The sequence below is a fragment of the Myodes glareolus genome, chromosome 14 (genome assembly GCF_982192425.1).
Source record: "Myodes glareolus chromosome 14, mMyoGla1.1, whole genome shotgun sequence".
Taxonomy (NCBI): Eukaryota; Metazoa; Chordata; class Mammalia; order Rodentia; family Cricetidae; genus Myodes; species Myodes glareolus.
The window spans coordinates 31,105,728-31,124,956 of NC_142039.1; the positions used below are offsets into that span (position 1 = coordinate 31,105,728).

At 37.9% G+C, this 19,229-nt stretch overlaps 1 protein-coding gene across 1 annotated transcript in view; it reads right to left on the reverse strand.

Moving 5' to 3' along the window:
* The window catches only part of Ryr2 (ryanodine receptor 2), a 569,025-nt gene that overhangs the window by 86,278 nt on the left and 463,518 nt on the right, over positions 1 to 19,229 (reverse strand). Inside the window, exons 70-77 of the mRNA XM_087896432.1 lie at positions 18,771 to 18,858; positions 16,309 to 16,401; positions 14,364 to 14,534; positions 12,956 to 13,015; positions 5,882 to 6,016; positions 3,831 to 3,876; positions 2,679 to 2,790; positions 220 to 316 (exon numbers count right to left, since the gene is read on the reverse strand). Coding sequence (XP_087752558.1) covers positions 220 to 316; positions 2,679 to 2,790; positions 3,831 to 3,876; positions 5,882 to 6,016; positions 12,956 to 13,015; positions 14,364 to 14,534; positions 16,309 to 16,401; positions 18,771 to 18,858 — 802 coding nt within the window. The remainder of the gene's footprint in view (positions 1 to 219; positions 317 to 2,678; positions 2,791 to 3,830; positions 3,877 to 5,881; positions 6,017 to 12,955; positions 13,016 to 14,363; positions 14,535 to 16,308; positions 16,402 to 18,770; positions 18,859 to 19,229) is intronic.

Genomic DNA, 19,229 nt, shown 5'->3' on the forward strand with positions numbered 1-19,229 from the left:
AAAGTTAGTTATTGAAATAATTCATGTTTTTCATTTCATATTCAGAATTTTTGATATTGGTAGCTATATATTTTGGAAAATAAAATGGGGGGTTGTCATAAACAGCAAATGCAGCAACAATTGAAATGAAAAAGTTTCCCAAGACCAATTTGCAGTGCAATGCTTTTCTTTCAACCCTCTTTCATGTTATAACCCCATTAAAAAAAAAAAAAAACTCACCGCTAAATCTTCAATCAATTTATCCTCAAAGTAATGCTCCTCCGTCTCAATCCAAGACTTCTCATATCCCTGGAGAAAAAGATTGACAGCCCGATGCCTAAAGGATAAACACAATGGCAAAACATCTTTTAAATATTTGAACAAGAATTCAATAGTACTTTATTATCAGATTATCTGTGTACTAAAATATAAAATAAAAATAGACATCCTGTTACAGATTCGTCTCTTCACAGACAATGACTTGTGCCAGATAAAGGCAGGTTCCTCAGCTCACATACTGGCTCTGGGTTTAGTCCCAGTTCAAACATTTCTAAGCTTACAATTTTCACAATTCTCATACATGCAACAAGAATAATTACCTCTACATCTCAATGTTATAAGATGTAAAGTGAGACAAAGTGTACAGAAGTGCATTAGATAGATGTAAGTTAAATGGTGGCTATTATTTCCTACTCTGATTCTTGCTAAATACTGTAAGCCAACAGAAGAATTAGCCTATATTCAAATTAACTTCAAATAGGCTCTGGCATTCTAGAGTGGAATTATTGAGTGAATTTTCTACAACTCTAGGGAGGAAGATGAAATCTTAGATCACTGATTTAAAAAAATGTCCACCTGAAGTTGAAAAGGTGGCTCTGTGGTGTGCACTTGCCGTTCTTGAAGAGGATCCAAACTCGGGTCCCAGCACCCAAGGCAGGTGGCTCATGCCCGTCTGTAACTCTAGCTCCAGGGGGTCTAATGCCCTCTTCTGGCCTCTGTGGTTACTGAATGTATGTGCATGTATGTGCAACACCACACCCACATATGACACACACACACACAAAATAAATATCAAAAAATGTTTGCCTATGAAATACAAAAAGAGATTAGTGAAGACAAGAAGAGCCAATGAAACTCATCATGATGCTAACAAGAGAAATAGGTAAGGTTTAGGTGAGAAAGGATAAAAGAATAGTAAGCAGACATCATATTAGAAGTAACAGAATGATATTGTATTCAACAGTAACCGAAGTGTGCTAGGGAAGCATGAAGCATAATGGCAAGATGGGCTTAAGAAGAGCCTTGAAAACAGGAAAGGAACTAATGTTTTTGGAAACACTAGCAATGGCTGTAAATTCCCACACATGAGAAAGGCAAGCTAAAGGATGTGTTCAGCTGTTTTCAGAACCTCAGCACCATGCACACAATTTTTAGACTTTTAAACAGATGACATGTCCAACCCTCAAGGAAATTCAGGTACACCTCGCTCAGCTGAGATGGTCCTGAAATGGTTTAAGGGATATCTTTGTAAGATTAATCCTTTCTCCAATATGATAGAGATTCACTGAACGGCAAGGCACTGGTTGCTGTTCAGGGTTAGGAAAATAGAAACTTAAAATTATATGGAACCTTAAAGTGGGAATCAGAGAGGCAAGCAGCCTGAAGCCTGTGGCACATTGTAACAACCAGAAGTAACCTTGCTGGATAAACGTACAGAAAGAGCTGACTTACACAGAGATCAGAGATGTTCCAAAAAGAGTTACAGTTGGGTGAGCTCTGTTTACAAGACATTTATGTGGTGGCTTGAAGGAGAAATATCCCCCATAGTCTCTGACATTTGGATACTTGCTTCTATTTGGTACAGCGGTCTGGGGAGGTGTGACCTTGTTGAACGAATGTGCTATTGGAGCTGGGCTTTGAGAGTCTGAAAACTAGATTCACACCATTTCCAATGTGTTCTTTGTCTATAAATTACCCTTAGTCTTGGTGTTTAAACACAGTAATAGAAAAGTAACCAATACAGTAGGGATATGGCTGCTTGCAGAAAGTTAGAGTAGCAGAGAGACCAATGCTCTGAGAGAATACCCGGGAAACAGTAAGAGGTCATCAAGACAGACTTGAACGCACCCAGTTCTATCTCTATTACCAAGTACGCCATTTTAACCCTAAGAGAACAGTGATGAATCTGTTGGGTTCATTTTGTCATTGCTGAAAGTCAGGAGACTATCTTTTCTTTTCTCTGCATGAGAACAATTATACAACAGCAGCCACGGCTAGCATCCACTGTGACCTGCATGCTGACAAGCACTCTGTACACTTTAGTTCACCAGTCTGTCTTTGTACTGGATAGGGCCGGTCCTTCCACAGTCCAGAAGGGGAAACCATAGTAGAGTGAGGAAATCAATTTGACCGATGTTGGGTAATACAGAAACTCAAGTTGAAATCGGAGCATTTGGACTTGAAAGAATGTTTCCAAGCACACTACATGTCCTCCCCTATGTGAGCAGCTTTTTCTCAACATAATATTTTTAAATGACAGGACAAACTGTGGTTCTCTAAATAAACAAGGAAAACAAACCGATGAGTTACTAGAACCAGTAACTTTCTACTGTTCATCCCTTGGATAGATTACCATTGTCACTCACTATTTAGAGAAGAAAATGAATCTCTTTTAATTAAGCATTTTAAAAAATTCTGACCTTGGCAGATTGTACAAGGGGGCCATCCGGAAGCAGGCGACGACAGCTCTTTTCCTTTGCTTGGAGAGTAGTTTATGCCATACGGCCTTCTTCGATCTCTGAGGATGCTCCACCTGAGGTAGAACAGCACAAATAAACATGCGTTTACAGCCTCAATCCACCCTCAACAGTGTGATGTTAATCAGTTGCATCTCTTAAAATTATTCAAATTTCCTAACAATTCTTTTGGTTAAGACTATATCCTCAAAGTTACCCAAAGCTACCTTAGACGTTTTCAAATGGTACTTAGTAAAAATTACCTATTTTCTAATAGTATGTAGCTCCCAAGCCTTGTTATCTTTAAAATCAAGGAAAATCAATCTGTATAAAATCATTTTGTTTCATTCTCAAATTTTTAAGCACTTTAAGTTTTTTAATCTCATGTATATGCATGTATATTTGTACATAGGTGCATGTACACACATGTAAGCATGGGCATATGGAGCAACTTTGGGGATCATCCCTCAGTTGCCATCCAACTTGGTTTTTGTTTGTTTGTATTTTATTTGTTTTTGTCTTGAGATAAGGTCTCTCACTGGCCTAGAACTTACCAATTAGGATAGTTTGGCTGGCCAGTGAGTCCCAGAGATCTGGCTATCTCTGTCTCCCCAGTGCTGGAATTACAAGCACATACTGTCAGGCCCAGTTTTTAAAATGTGAGTTCTGATGATCAAACTCAGGTCCTGTTTCATTTCTCTAATCCGTTTTGTGGGTTGTGTTGTTTTGTTTCCTATATAGAACTGCACTTACTTACATATTCACTGAAACTATTTTAATTGTAAGTATGGTAACCACAAATACAAAGTGTCAATGAGAAGCCTACTCATCTTTAATAAAAGAAGACAACAAGGCTTTGTGAACTCAGTACCAGGAGTAAATAGAAGGTTTTAATATTATAAAAGTACTAAAATATGTAGCTATTTTTGTTAGGTAAGTTAAATGAGAATTCAAAAGTTATAAGAAATTATGCAAACAGGCTATTTATTTGTATAATGGTGCTTGAAACTTCAAGAGAAAAAAGGAGATTAATCATAAGTATTAGAAAGAAGATAAATTCCCAGTATGGTTTTGTAAATAAATTAGTATTCTCTAGGCAATGGAGCACTATACTTCCCAGACTGAAATATCTCCGGCCAGTATACTCAGTATACTTAGATTTCTGGAAAAAACGAAAATGTTATGTTAGCCCAAAGTAAAGCCAAATATGTTATGCTTTGCAACAAATGCTCGGACTATGAATACAATAATTCTTGAAAACATTAAGACTGAGCCATTGCAGACATTTTAACAGGGTGATCTGTCTAACTGACAAGCGCTTATTTCTTTGACTTTCTGTCCTCAATAAAATCAATGTAATGATCTAGCAAATGTTCACTTCAATTGTCTTCTTGATGAGACTATTAGGTGGAATAAATTCTTATTGGGGAATAGCATATATTAAAACAGAGTCAAGAGCTGAGAGGTCCACTGAGATCCAGTGTATCCTGATATAAAACTCCATTTTGGGGTCTGAGATTTTAAGGAAGTGGTTTTGATAAGAGCGAAATTCTGCTGAATAAGATGAAAATCCACAGACGTATGTGAAGTTCTTGAGTTCTTGAGAAACAGTTGTGAACAGGAAACAAAAGGATCCAACTGGTGTCTAGCCTCAAAACTTGGCAAAGAATTATACAAGGAAAAATTTTAGTGGGACAGGCTACTTTAAACGATCTCCATATGTTATTTAACCATTCAAGGCAGGGATGGATGTTCAAACAATATCTAGTAAAAATCAAAGCAACGTGTTTATTAATATTATGATTATATACACAAATGTGGCTAAAGGGGATAAAAAAATCAAAACTTAATCTTTACAGCACAAAGATAGGAAGGTTCTGGGATGACACAGGGCATTTTATTTTTTCAGATTCAGTATAAGAAAGCATGTCCCATAGGTACTGTCAGAGACCCACTGGCTAACTATGCTAGTCTCTCGCATTGTGCAATCTTATTTTTTTTAATATTTATTTCATGTGTGTGTGCTGAAAACATCTACATGAGCAGATGCTCACATCAATATGTCTGTGAGCAGAGGGCAGAGATAACTGGAAAGTATTTTTAACCCTCTCCACCTTAGTATTTGAGGTAGGCTTTCTCAGTGAACTTGCAGATCAGAGAGCCCCAGGTAGGCTGCCTACACAGTGAGTCCTCGGGACCTTCCTGCCTCTGTCCATCCCTGTGTCGTTACAGAAATGACCACCATATTCAGCCTTTACATGGAAGCTGGAGATCTGAACTCAGGGCCTCATGCTTTCACAGCAAGCACCTTTATTTGCTGAGCCATCTCTCCAGCTCAAATGTCACCTCATTAACTAGATGTCATGTTTAAAAGAGAATGTGTTTATGTGTGTAGAGCATAAGTTTCATTTAATGGATATACAAGCAGATTCAGATATGTGTATGGAAACCAGACAATTGCCTGGATACATGTATTTTGTAACAGACTGTTTTTAATATAATATAAATATACAATATGATCGTCTGAGAGTGTCACAAGAATTACTACTTTGAAAATTCTTGGACTAAGAAGACAAAATGGAGAATAAAACACATAAGAACTTGATAGTTAAGTTTCAGGTTATGACTGAAACATGACACAAAAATATTCTCCTCATTTGAGGTTTACTGTCAACATATTATTCTTTTATAAACATAATTTCCTCTTTATATCAGAGAGACATTGCTCAATAATCTCTCATAAAAGCAAAGGTAAAGCAAGGAAAAGAGAAGACACTTCAGATATTAAATCAGTAAAAGACAAAATATCTCAGGCATATTTTATGTGAAGTATTAAAATGCTATAAAAATAAAATATTTGAAATCTGGTATAACTGTGATATTTTGTTAGAAAGGTTTAGAATAAAGTTTATACTACTAACAATCTATAGAATTTTCGAAAAGTTTAAAAAATATAATAGAATTGAAGGCTCTGATCCCCTGAAACATACTATTGATAGATATCACCAAAAAACCATATTCTTGGAAATAATGAATTATGTGCTCATTGTAATGAATATTCTAAACACATATGGGGGTTGGGGGACCATGGTTGAAATTAATAAACATTTTTAAAAATACTTTATGTGGTTAACGCAAATATGAAGGGATTAACACAAAGATCTGACCTGTTCAAGATGAAAAAGTACATTTGCTATATCCAGGACACGCTCCACTGTCCTCTCCGGGTCTGAGGTGTCTTCCGTCCTGTTTGGCAAATCTTTATAGAGAGCCATTTGCCACCTGATTGCAGGATCTTCCAACTGTGGGGAAGAAAACACAAGGTGGCTACTGAAGAGAGGTGTCTAGCATGATCATTTGCTGGGTCTACCATGACCACTAAACACATACCGAAGAGTGCTAAAACACCTACAGAACTCTAGCCACATAGGAGGGATCTAGGGAGCTCTTTTAATAAGATGCTACTACATTACCAAAGCTCACTGAGAAGATTTAAAATATTTACAAATATACAATCATGTGAGAAAATGACTGTTATACCCACACCTCTATGTCAATGCACATCTACATTTTATGATGCACGTCTTAGATATATCACTAAAAAAGCAAGAGAAAGCTATTTAGAGATCAGAAATATAAAACTTCATATATTCATGAAATTCTCATGCAGTAGAGAGGACAGGAATTACATTACTATTTATCATTTTAATCAGGATAATGGGGAAGACATATGTGACTGACTGTGTGAGTGATTGGGAATATTTCCCTAGAGTAGTTAAGATGTAATATGACATCTTGATATGAAATGTTAACAAGAGTCCCAGGTATTTTTCCTGAGACAGAAATTCAGAGACATGCAGTAGTGAGAATGGTTGCATCTCCAGCAAATGTAACCCAGGAATAATCATAAATGATACTTGTCTATGCTGAAGCAAGAAACAGGGTTAAAATTTCAAAGCTCAGCCAGAAGACCTCCACTCTCTCTCTTCCCTCAGTAGACCTAAGCTCATCCCCAGTGCTGCAGCTGAACACCAGCTTCAGTCTCCCTTTCCTCAAGTCCAAACCTCCTGTGGATCCCACAAACCAACCCCTTCTGACCTCCATGCCTCCACTCCTCACTGGATCCCAGCCTTGTAACCACCAGAGGAGAAAAATGTGAGCCACTAGCTGGACACTTACTGGTAAACCACGAGCCTCATGATAAAATATAAAATAATAGAAATGGGTTAATTTAAGATGTAAGAGCTAGCTAGAAATATGCTTAAGCTATTGGACAAACAGTATTGCAATCAATATAGTTTCTGTGTGCTTATTTCGGGTCTGGTCAGCCAGGAGATGAGTGAGCAGCCTCTGTCTATAAATTGGAGTCACAATGTGGGCACTGCATTCATGTAAAACCTGAGAGAGCTTGGAAAGGAATTCTAGACACAGATGAACAGAGTTAAGCATGGCTTCTTGGTAGCCAGCAAATATTTTTATGAATGGGCTCTGTTTGCTGGCAGCAAGCAGGCACATTGCAGCTCCTTTAAGAGAGATCTTCCAGATTCAGCATTAGCAGCAAAAAACTGAGGTTAAAAAATGGCAACCTCTTGGTTTGTGCTGCCAGCAGGAACACTGGCTCTCGCAGGAAGTTAAACATTTAAATATGGTTTGTGATCAACATGCTACTAGTTACTTAATGGTGACATAGATTTGCTGCGACCCTGGAGCTGGGGCAGCATGCATGGCTCTCAGAGGTAGTGAACATGTCTCTGCCATTTTGGACTGGGCGGAGTTGGTACTAGTCACTCCTGTTTAGCATTTACCAAAAAAAAAAAGATCCTCTGGTCAAAAAATTATTACAGATATGCAATAAATACAAATTCAGATGGAAAAGACCACCTCTAAATTGGTCACAGTATTGGATAAATGTATGTAGGCTTGGGAGAGAGAAGAAAAAGAATATAGACAGTTTTAAAAAGAAGTAAATGGTTTTAAAAAATAAAACAAAGTTTTTAAAGAGACAGAGTACAAACAGTCATAGATTAAAGGAGTAAAGAAAAACAAGCCACGCAAAGATGGAATATACACAGAGAGTCTGGATTATGTATATTATTATGTTTTCTTTGAATTTTTTTGACTACAGAGAAATATTTGATTCTGAGGGCTGCTAAGCTAAACCAACATATATATTTTAAAGGTATCTTGACTTCAAACTTTGGGTCTAAGGATATGTTGCTTTGGAAAAGAGGTTCTGCTTTTGCTTCCACAAAGGATGAGAACCTGTGGATTCCTCCCTGACTAATGAAGTTTAATGGACCAAGATCCCCTGAAAGGTCTCTGTAAACCCCCAAATACTTCACCCAACAAAAAGCAGGAAAAATTTTAGAGAGAACTATGCCCGAATTCCCAAATACTATTTGTAAATGTTTGTTTACATTTAAAGGGGAATAAACTATAGAGATAAATACTTTGCTCTGGTATGAATCTTGGTTTATAGATATAAATTTAAGGTCAATTTTGTTTATATATATACATATATATATATATGTAAAATTCTTGCTTGATATCTGTTTTGTTATATGTAATTTTACTATGTTAAGTTATAACCTTCCTTTTTATTTAGACAGAAAAGGGGAAATGATGTGGAAAGTCCTTCTGTATATGTGTTGCTTTTATTGGTTAATGAATAAAGAATCTGCTTGGGCCAATGACAGGGCAGACTAGGTATAGATGGGAAAACTGAACTAAATGCTAGGAAAGACAGGTGAAGTCAATGAGATGTCATGTAGCTGCTGAAGGAGAAAGACATGAGCTGCCAGCTGGAACCTTACTGGTAAACCACAAGCCTTGTGATAAAATATAAAATAATGGAAATGGTTAATTTAAGGTATAGGAGCTAGCTAGAAATATGCCTAAGCTATTGGCTAAACAGTACTGCAATTAATATAGTTTCTGTGAGTTTATTTCAGGTCTAGGTGGCTGGGAAATGAATGAGCATCTTCTGTCTACAGGGGGCCTTTTAAGAGCAGTGTGGAAACCTAGTAGAGACTTCCTGGAACCTATAGGGTTGATCCTAGTGAGGAATCCTAGTAATGGGGAATATGGAGTCTGAACTAGCCACCTCTTGTAGTCAGGTAAAGCTCCCAGTGCCAGAACTGAGTTATAGTCAGTTGAGTTGTTGGCACAGGAGATCATGTGGAGATTTCCAAACAACCTAGGCTCCCTCACAGACAGAGGGTTGCTCTCTGCAAACTTACAGCAGAGATTCATTGCCAAGGACAATTTCCACACAGTTCATTGGATTTGGAGAGGTCATGCCGGTGCCTGCATGGAGTCTTCATCCCTAAGTTCTAGTCTCTTTGGTGTGGGGAGGAACTCTGCAGATGATTGAAAGAGAAAGATGGACACCAAACCAGTCAGAAAACCTCTGACCTACAATCTGTCCTTCCTACAGGATGTGCTGGGGCGATGGTGGTGGAGAACTTGTGGGAAGAGTCAACCAATGTCTGGTTTAATTTGAGGCCCACTCCACGTGAGGAAGCCCATGCAGAACACTGCTTGTATAGCCAGGAACCAGAGAAGACAGTAGGGCTCAGAGCCCTAGGGTAGAATCAAACACAACTGGATTTCAAAAAAAATATATCAATAAAATTATTCCTAATGATACTCAGCTATACTCATCAGAGAGGCGTCCTCTGACAGCAGATAGGAGTGGATACAGAGGCTCACACCAGACATCATGCAGAGAGTTGAAATTGGAGGTCTCCACGAGTTCCCTCTCCACAAAGATCAGAGAATCCCACAGAAGAGGGGGTAGAAAAACTGTAGAGTCAGAGAGTTTGGAGGACAGCAGGAGAATACAGTCCACCGAATCAACTAGGCAGGACTCGTGTGTTCACAGAGACTGAAGAGGCAGGCATGGGGCCTGCAGGGGTCAGCATGAGGTTCTCTGCATATGTGCTGTGGCTGTTAGCTTGGTGGTTCTGTAGGACTTCTAACGGTGAGAACTGGTGTGCCTTTCACTCTCTTGCCTGCTCTTGGGACGTTTTTCCTCCTCTTGGGCTACCTAGTCCAGCCTCGGAGTAAAGGCTTTTTACCTTATCTTATTGTATTTTGGTTTTGCCCTGTTTGGTTGTTGTTTCTTGGAGGTCTGATCTTTTCTAATGGGAGATGAAGAGAGAGCAGATGCAGAGGAGAAGGGAGGTGGGGTGGAAGCTGAGAGGAGTTGAAGGAGGGGAAACTGTGGTCAGGATTATTATATGAGAGAAGAACCTATTTTCAATAAAAATAAAGAAAAAGTAAGACAAACAAAAATAAAAACAATACAAAGAATGCAACTAGGGCTTAAGGTTGAAGTGGAGACAGACGAAGGCAGTGCTAGGAAAAAGCTCGGCCTCACCTGTCTCTCTCCTGTTCAAACACTAACTGCTGAAAGATCCGTGCGTGTTTATAAGTAATAAAATCAGCCCACAATTAACTCTAAACTTAGGGAGTTTACAACACAGCAAATTCCTACTGGAATGAAGACTTTAATATAAACCAACACAACATACAAATTTTACACTCACCAAAAAGAAATCTCAACATTTTATTTGCTAATGTTGTCAAATTTCATAATAAAAATTCAAAATAAAATCTTTGTAATTTATTTTTAATATATTTCTTAAGCTGTATGTATGTGTCTGTGTAGTTCTGTGCACATGAGTGCATACGCCTATGCTGTCTAGTAGTGGGCATCAGATTCCCTGGTGGGAAAGTTGGAAACAAACTCCTCTGAAAGAACAGTTAAGTGTTAATGGCTGAACCAGTTCTCCAACTTCAAAGATTTTTTTTTAAAAAAATATTTTTTTGTCTTCATGTTTTTAAGACAGACTATAAAATCAGACAACCTGGCAGATATAAGCATCTTAGTGCGAGAAAAGCCTGTCATTTCAAAGAAATAAAACATAAGCACCAGGTGCCATGCCATTAAAAGTAGACAAAACAGTTTCCAGCTCTTTCTCCTCCACTTTAGAATTTCCACTGAAAACAAAACTGCATTTTATAGGGGGAAAGAAATGCCAGAGATCATCTCAAACTTCCAAACTTCTAAGACAGAAATAACTTTGAAGCGGAGATGAACCACGAGACAGAACTTCATATATGAGTGACTTCTAAAAACTGTTCTTTGCTCAAAATAAATGCTTTCCTCTATGTTTTCATATCAAAGGACGATGTGTTTCGTCCTTGTCTCTCTAATAAAGAGATGTTATTGATAAGGTGAAATCTTGTGTGTTCTCTCAGCAATGACTTCTCTAAGGCTCCGCCTCTGTCTGGCATTCACACAGAGTGTGAAGATGAGGCGAAAGTGAGGCTACTTCACAACTAGGCCCGTGTGTCTGTCTAGATTTAAGAGTGGAGGCTCCTAGAGTACACCCTACCCAGGCAGTCCTCCCATTAGATGAGACAACAGCACTCTTTCTCCAATGCCTGTGTTTTGATGCAGCAGTGAGGCCAAAGGCAGCCAGCATTGGGAGAGTGTTAGAATAGCCTTGAGGTTGGTGCTACCAAACCAGGATTTGATGGGAAATGTTACTGTCTAGGTGGCTCCTGAAAGCTCCCAGGGGAAGGATCTCAAAACTCAAGTGATATATGATTAATAAAAACTCAAAGAGAGAAATTGGGGTTCAACCTGAAGGTCATAAAAGCAAAATAGCAAGTCACTGGCTCTTACTTCTCTCTCTTTCTTTCTGAAATGGCGATTCTGCCGCCAAGAATCTCAGAATGAGACTCTTCCTGTTTTATAATCCTCTCTAGGGCTGAGATTAAAGACATGCACCAATGGGATTAAAGGCATGCACTGCCCAGTTTCTATGGCAACTGCTGTAACTACTGGGATTACAGGTATATGTTACCACTGCCCGGTATATAAGGCTGACCAATGGGGTTGTTTTACTCTCTGATATTCAGGCAAGCTTTATTTACTAAAATACAAATGAAATATCACTACACCCAAGGGCTACATGACCACTTCCTGCCATGGGCACAGACCCTGAGAGTACTCAACAGGGGTTGACTAAGGGGAAAGACCCCAGGGATTCATGATGCCATCTAACTCCCATATCTGTAAAAACATTCATGTCTCTCACTGAATGGGAGCTCACAGTATAAACTGTAGGCCTGAGTTCAGATGGAGGTTTTACAACAATACACAAAAATAATTAGGTTTTTCTATTCTCCCTGGAAAAGAGACTCCACTAGGAGTTAATCCCCTTCTCTGCAGGATTTATTACTAAAATATGGTTTTGTTCGCACTGAAGTTCACAAAAAACTTGCCCTAAAGACACCATGTGCACTGTGAATATAGCAGAAGCATATTTTACCTGTATCAAACATATCCTCCCAGATGCTAAAAGAAGATAGACATGTAGGTCTGTGGGAAGGAATATTTTAAAACACTAAAGCACTAATTAGTGATTTTTAAAGATATTTTTATACCTTCAGTTTTATTAATTACACAGAATCCTCAGAAGGGTGCAAACTAGAGTAGAAACCTACAGATGGGGTCACATAATAGTTAGATCTCTTTTGTTCGGTTGGTTTTTGCTTTAGAAGTCAGGGCCTTGCTATGTGACCCAGACTAGCCACAAACTAACAATCTTCTCATCTTAGCCTCTTCAGGGCTGGGATTACAGGCAGGCACTACCCACCAAGCTCAACAAAAACAAACTTTTTACATGATATATCTTATAAATAAATGAGTGACTGACTCAGTAGTATTTAAGAAAATCTTCAAGTAATAGCAAATACTGAACTGTAAAACTCAGTTTTAGCAATTCTTTCAGTACTGCTAGAAACCAGTTTCTAGTCACACTTGTCTTTAATAGGTTTTTCCTCTCCTTGGGTCAACTCATTTACACTTACTGCAGTAAATATCAATATCTCCTATATATGAATAACTCCTAAATACACATTTTTGCCTTAACGCTAAAGGAAAAAAAATCAATTTGTTATGGATATCTGCTTCCAAGTCCTCCAAACCACAAAAAACAGTTGTAAAATGCATATACAGTATTTATTCAAACTGTGATGAACTTCTTTTTTAATTTTATAATTTATGATCCTCTACTTTTAAGATTACACCATTTATTACCATTGGGTTATTAATGCAAAGTCTTTGCAAGCACAATAATGGCCAACTAAAATAATCTTGCTTGCTAGACTTTTAGTAATAATTTCCTAAAAATAGTAAACACAATTTGGAGTAAAAGCTGGCTTACCTTGCCTTGTAGGTGTATATTACTGCGAATTATATCTCGTACCTCCTCCTCGGTGTCTTTCTGTCAAGAAATACATGTTACCTAAAAGAAATCTCATAATAAGTGCATCAACTGCAACATTCAACAAGAACAATCAAATACCCTGTTAAATAGTGTATGTCTGACAGGCATGTTTACATTTTTCACTTTTCTCTGAAAAAGTTAGAGAAAGTGTGCATGTGTGTATGTATGCGTATATGTATGTGTGTGTATGTGCATGTATATGTGTGAGTATATGCATGTGTATGTGTGTATATGTGTGTATGTTCATGTATATGTGTGTATGTGCATGTATATGTACATGTGTATGTGTGCGTATGTGTGTATTGCGTGTATGTGTGTGTGTGAGTGTGTATGTGCGTGTGTACATGTGCATGTGTGTGTGTAATTGCCCGTGGAGCCCAGAAGGTGTCAGACACCCTGAAGAAGGAGTTATAGATGGTTGTGAGTTTCTAAAGTAGGTTCTCGGAGCTGAACCTAGTCCTTTCCAAGAGTGCTATATACTCTTATCTATTGAGCCACCCCCTACCCTCAGAAAAGCTCTGTACACTGCGACCACTTCAAGCAGGGCCACAAGCTACTTTGACTACTCAGTAAGGATGTCAGGGGTCAACAGAAGGAATATATAATTCATAAGAAGAAAGAAGACAGAAACATGTTTCCTTGGCTCATATGGAAATAAATCCATGGTTTTCTCTCAAATCTCCACAAAGAGACTTTTGCATGTCACAACATACTCCATAACAGAGCTCTAACAAGAAGTGTGCATGTAAAAATCAAACATCAGATGACTCTGCCCAAGCATCCCTCCATTCACACCTTCCAAGAACACAAACAAGACCTACACAGGCATTTCACTGTCAGTCTCTGGAAAAAGGATGGGGAGAATGTGCTCTCCAGTTGGCATATACAAATTAGCAACTCCAAGACATCTTTCTGCAAATTTACATAGTTACCTGTAATTATGCAAAATAAACTAAAGGAAATAATTCTATCAAAGAAAAAATCGCAATGCGCACAAAGGACCAGAGCTCCCGGAAGCCAACACCTCTTCTAGCCACCGCTGGAGCAATGCTTTGCTTCTAATGTTGAAAAATCTGACCAAAGCTCTCATGGCAGATTTTATAAAGGAGTTCATATGCAATCCATTTTTCAGCTTGGAGCCAGAGATTCATATATTTTGTTTGCTTAGGACAAAAATTCCCCCCAAAATAATAGGCAGTCATTGATTTAAGTCCTAGAGTAGGCAGAAAAACTACTCACAAAAATGTAACTGTAAATGAAATATTGACAGAGTTACTCAAAGGATGCAATGCCACAGAGCCTGGAGGTCTGATGCCCGCCACCCCTGGGTGACCAGGAGACTCACCAAACTAAATCGATTTTTGGCCAGAGCAATGAGCTCCTGGTCCCCGGGGGCACAGATGTTCAGCCCAATGGGTAGCAGTCGCTTCAGAGCTGCCACAATCAGCGATGTCTGCATAGAATAGCGGTCCCCTTTGCGCTTCATTTTCTTCCTCTCTTGATCAGAAACGGCTGCCTGCGGATCAAAGAGGAATTCTGGGATGTTCATTCATGTTTCTTGCATTCAGATCTGCCAATCTTCTTTAACACAGTCATGGCCCCACTTTCCTTATTTTCTCCCAGTTCTGACTTTTAGAAATACCAACCATTCTGAAAAGGCCATCTTTTCTTCTCAGCAATTTTTTTTTCTTTTACTTGTAGTTTTTATTCTTCCTACATCTTTACCATTAACTCATGGTATTTTATTCTCATGTAATTTTTAGATAGCAAGACACATCATAACATTAGGGAGAAATTCCACATAGTAATTTAATATACAATATGCTTTATAATTCTCAATGCTAAAATTAATTTAAATACAGAAAATTTACTTTTGCTTGGATAAATGCTTTGTAATATACATGAATAAAAAGAGTGTGTTTTATACATGAACACACTATCTGGATTATTTATAAACTATCTATGTGCTTTATACATAACTATTATAAAATACATTTTCCTCTTTTATTATCACTTCACTGTATCTCCTGAGAAACCAAATGGTATACCAGTCTCAGTGGCTCGGAAATATTCAGAAGTACTGGTGTAATTATGTTAAAACTGAACCTGGACACATACATCAGCAGTGTCTTGTGATTTTTTTAAGGACTATGGTGGTGCCAGCAGGGTACCTCAAATCCACTCTAAGTTCTGATGGGCAAGGACTTCTCCTATTGTAAGACAATAATTGTCTCATATCCACTTCAAATTTTAGAATTCTTTTGTAGAAATAATTCCAAACTGAACCAGTTTTATGACAATGATACATTGTAAAAGTCACAGGGAATGGAGAAAAGAAACAAAGGGAAATTAAGCATGCAAATGATTGACATTACTTAAAAGAAGGTGAAATAGTCTAGTATCTTAACCCACACCTTTAATCCCAACACTTGAGAGGCAGAGGTAGGTAGATCTCTGTGAGTATGAGGCAAGCTGTTATACATAGTGAGTTCCAGGACAGCCACAACTACATAGTAGAGTATTATCTCAAAAACAGACAAGCAAAACAAAGAAACAAAACAAAACATCAACCTCCCCCCACCACAAAAAGGTGAAATAAGAAAAAGGCTGGAGCTGAAAGACTTCTCAGCACAGTGAGAAGTAATGCAACAATTGATTCACTTTGTAAACATTTCTGCTTTTATGTGTATAGAGTTTCTGCCTATGTATATGTCATACAGGCCAGAAGAGGGCATCAGCTCTTCTAGAACTCGAGTTACAGATGTTGGCAAGCTACCAAGTGGATATTGGAAATTGAACCTGGGTCCTCCCCAAGCACAGTCAGTATGCTTAACTGTTGAGCCATCTCTCCAGCTCCAGCAATTAATTCATTACAAAGGACTTGTACACAATCATCATATTGCAGCATATAATTATTCCATATATAGTTGTGCCCTATCAAATTTATAATTTTCTGAATATTAGTAACCAGAACAGTTATATTCCAAAGAGCTATACATATTGTGTGGAACTCGTTTTTTATATGTACCAGCTTATAATAAATTATTTTTAGTAAGTTTAGTTTCTAGGAATCTTATAAGAACTTCGTCTTTCATAGATCATTTTTATATCTCAGTAGTTTACTACACCTGATTCAAACTAATCCTAGAAGCATCCAAACAGAACATATGTTTTTATATCAATAAGCAATATTATCGAACCAACCCAATTACCATTATGAACATTCAAACAAACCTCTAAAACCCAGCAATTCATAAAGAAATATTGAAACAGATGGGAAAACTTGGTACCTTGGACATCTTGGACTTGGTATCAGTGATGAGGAAGGACATGTTGTTGATTTCATTTTGCACCACAAAGTTCTGTTCTTCTCTTTTGAAATTCTAAGAAGTTGCAAAGGAAAGTTCAGTTAAAACTACTTAGAGAAAAATTATATAATTAAAGTTATACAGAAGCCCAGAATTTCCTCAAGGACAGATGCGGATCTGAGACTGCTAGATTAGCAACAACAATCTTAAGAACTGTATATGAGTATGGCTGACTTTTTCCAATGCTGAGACAGAACTTAGGGTTTTTGTCCATACAAGGCAAGTGCTCTACCACAGAGTACATCCCTCAGCCCTCTTCTTATTAAAAGATAAATTCTCACTAAATTGATCAGATTGGCCTTAAACTCACTCCGTAGCTCAACAGTCCATGATATTTTAAGCATCCTTCCTTCACTTTCTCGGGAATTGGAATGACAGAACCATACCATCAGACCCATCTTGAACAGGTATGGTTTTTGTTTGTTTGTTTGTTTGTTTGTTTGTTTTTGTTTTTGGCTTTCTTGTTTGTTTTTTTTTTTCAAGACAGGGTTTCTCTGTGTAACAGCCCTAGTTGTCATGTAACTAGCTTTTAAAGACCAGGCTAGACTTGAACTCACAGAGATCTGCCTGCCTCTGTCTCCAAAGTTCTGGAATTAAAGGCATGCACCACCACCCCCTGGGTTGAATAGGTATGTTTTAAAGACAGGACACTAAGTGTAGAAGATTTAAGTCATAAAAATCACACATTACCAAATGACAGTATGAACACTCCATACCTAGTTTTGCTGGGGAGTGGTATATGCTGCCTCCTGGCATAAACACAGTCTTTCAAGGGCACATACAACTCTAATACAACTTCCTTTTCTGATAGTTATTCCATCTAATTCTAAAAATACTATAACATTATTTTGTGTACTTTTTATTTAGAAACAGAATGGTAAAATCAGTTGAGTTTAAACATTTGGAGAAAATTTCAATACATAAAAATGTTCGATTCTCAGATATAATAATATGTCTATTATTCAAAGTATCATTAAATGAGCCTGCTGATTATAATAGAGTCCTCATTCCAAAACATTCTTTAAGACAAAAATTCAAAGACACTTCATTGGTGTTTAAATGATTGATGAGTGGAATACATATGTCAATTTCACAGCAGTTTTCATCTTGCTAAAGTATCTAATCCTGGATTGCTCCTGTTTGTCCACTTGGCATATAAAAATTGGGTTACCCATGGGAGAGAGGGAAAGGTAAAAGACTGTCAATTCATCTCTGCTTTTGACAGGTGGAGATGGGTTGATTTATCTCAGAATATACATTTCTCCCAAAATATCCCAAATAAGCTAATGCATCCTTTAGAATGAGTTGTACAAAATAAGAAACCATTCATTAGGCATGTTGGCACATGCCAAGGTCCCACAGAGGCAAGAGAATTACAAGTTTAAGTTCAGGCTAACTCCAATGATGTAGGTGGGCCTTCTGTTTATGTGTTATTTTCATTGGTTAATAAAGAGACTGCCTTGACCCTCTGATAGGACAGAGAATTAGGTAGGCAGAGTAAACAGAACAGAATGCTGGGAAGAGGGCAATGAAGGAGACACCATGAAGCCAGCCACCAGGTCAGACATGCTGAATCTTTCCCGGTAAGCCACCACCTCGTGGTGCTACACAGATTATTAGAAATGGGTTAATCAAGATGTGAGAGTTAGCCAATAACTAACTCTCTAGAGATAATGGGCCAGGCAGTGTTTAAATGAATACAATTTGTGTGTTGTTATTTCTGGGGCTAAGCTAACCGTGCGGGAGCAGGGTGGGATGAAAAGCAGGCCTGCCAGCAGCTTCTCGCTATGCTCCAAGGCCAGCTTAAGATACACAGTGAGGACCTGTCTCAAAATATCAAGGGTTGAGATCTGTATCAGAGCAGATCCCTATTCTAGCATACCTAAGCACAAAATAAACAATCAAAATACTTCATTTGATTTACTTAGAGGAGCAGAAACACATTAAGAGAATTTCTTAGTATGTCACAGATAGCAAACATCAATCTGAATATGCAAACATACATGTTTAAAAAGTCATTTTAAATCAGACATGTCCTAAAGGATCCATGAATGTGGAGGTAAAATGAGCACTTAAGACCAGCCTGGGCTACTGGTCTAGGCACTGTCTAAAAGAGGAGGAATATACTCACCTTAATAATTATATAGTACTATCAAAATTTTATCTTTAAAAGATAAATTACTAAGTTTAAGAAAGGATCCATTTCCCTGAAGTCCTCAGAGTTACCTTTGTCCTGTTCTAAGTTATAAAGTGAATTCTAGGAGACAAACTCAAGAAATGTCATTCAGATAATAACCGCAGAAACCAGACAACTGGTCTACCTTTGCAAAGTCCTTATCATACATCAAACAGTAGATGATGTTGGCCAGCATTCTCATACTTACATGGGATTTGGACCAGAAGATGAAGACTTCAGCCACCATTCGAAAGAGCTCCTCTGCTTCTGGGTTGGGCTCCTTCAGCCACTTTGCCCTGTAAGATGTGATAAGCAGATTCTCAGCTAAAGTTAATGAAGGAAAACAAAACAACCTCCCCCAAATCCTTTCTATCAAAGCCTTTTAAATAAAAAAGGAGAGAAAGAGGATCCATGGCTAACCTAGGATTTGCTACATAAACCAGTTTGGACTTAAACTCAAAGAGATTTGCCTACTTCTGCCTCTCTGAGTGCTGGGATTAAAGACATGTGTTATCATGCCCAGTTTGCCAAAACGAAGTTTGTGGACAAAATAATTCATAATGGTTAAATGCATTACTGTAACATTTAAAAACTTGTAAGCGTCTTATGTGTCTACCAACTTTTCAAGAGAAAAAAGTTTTTTTAAAAAAAGTAGTTTTATTTTGAC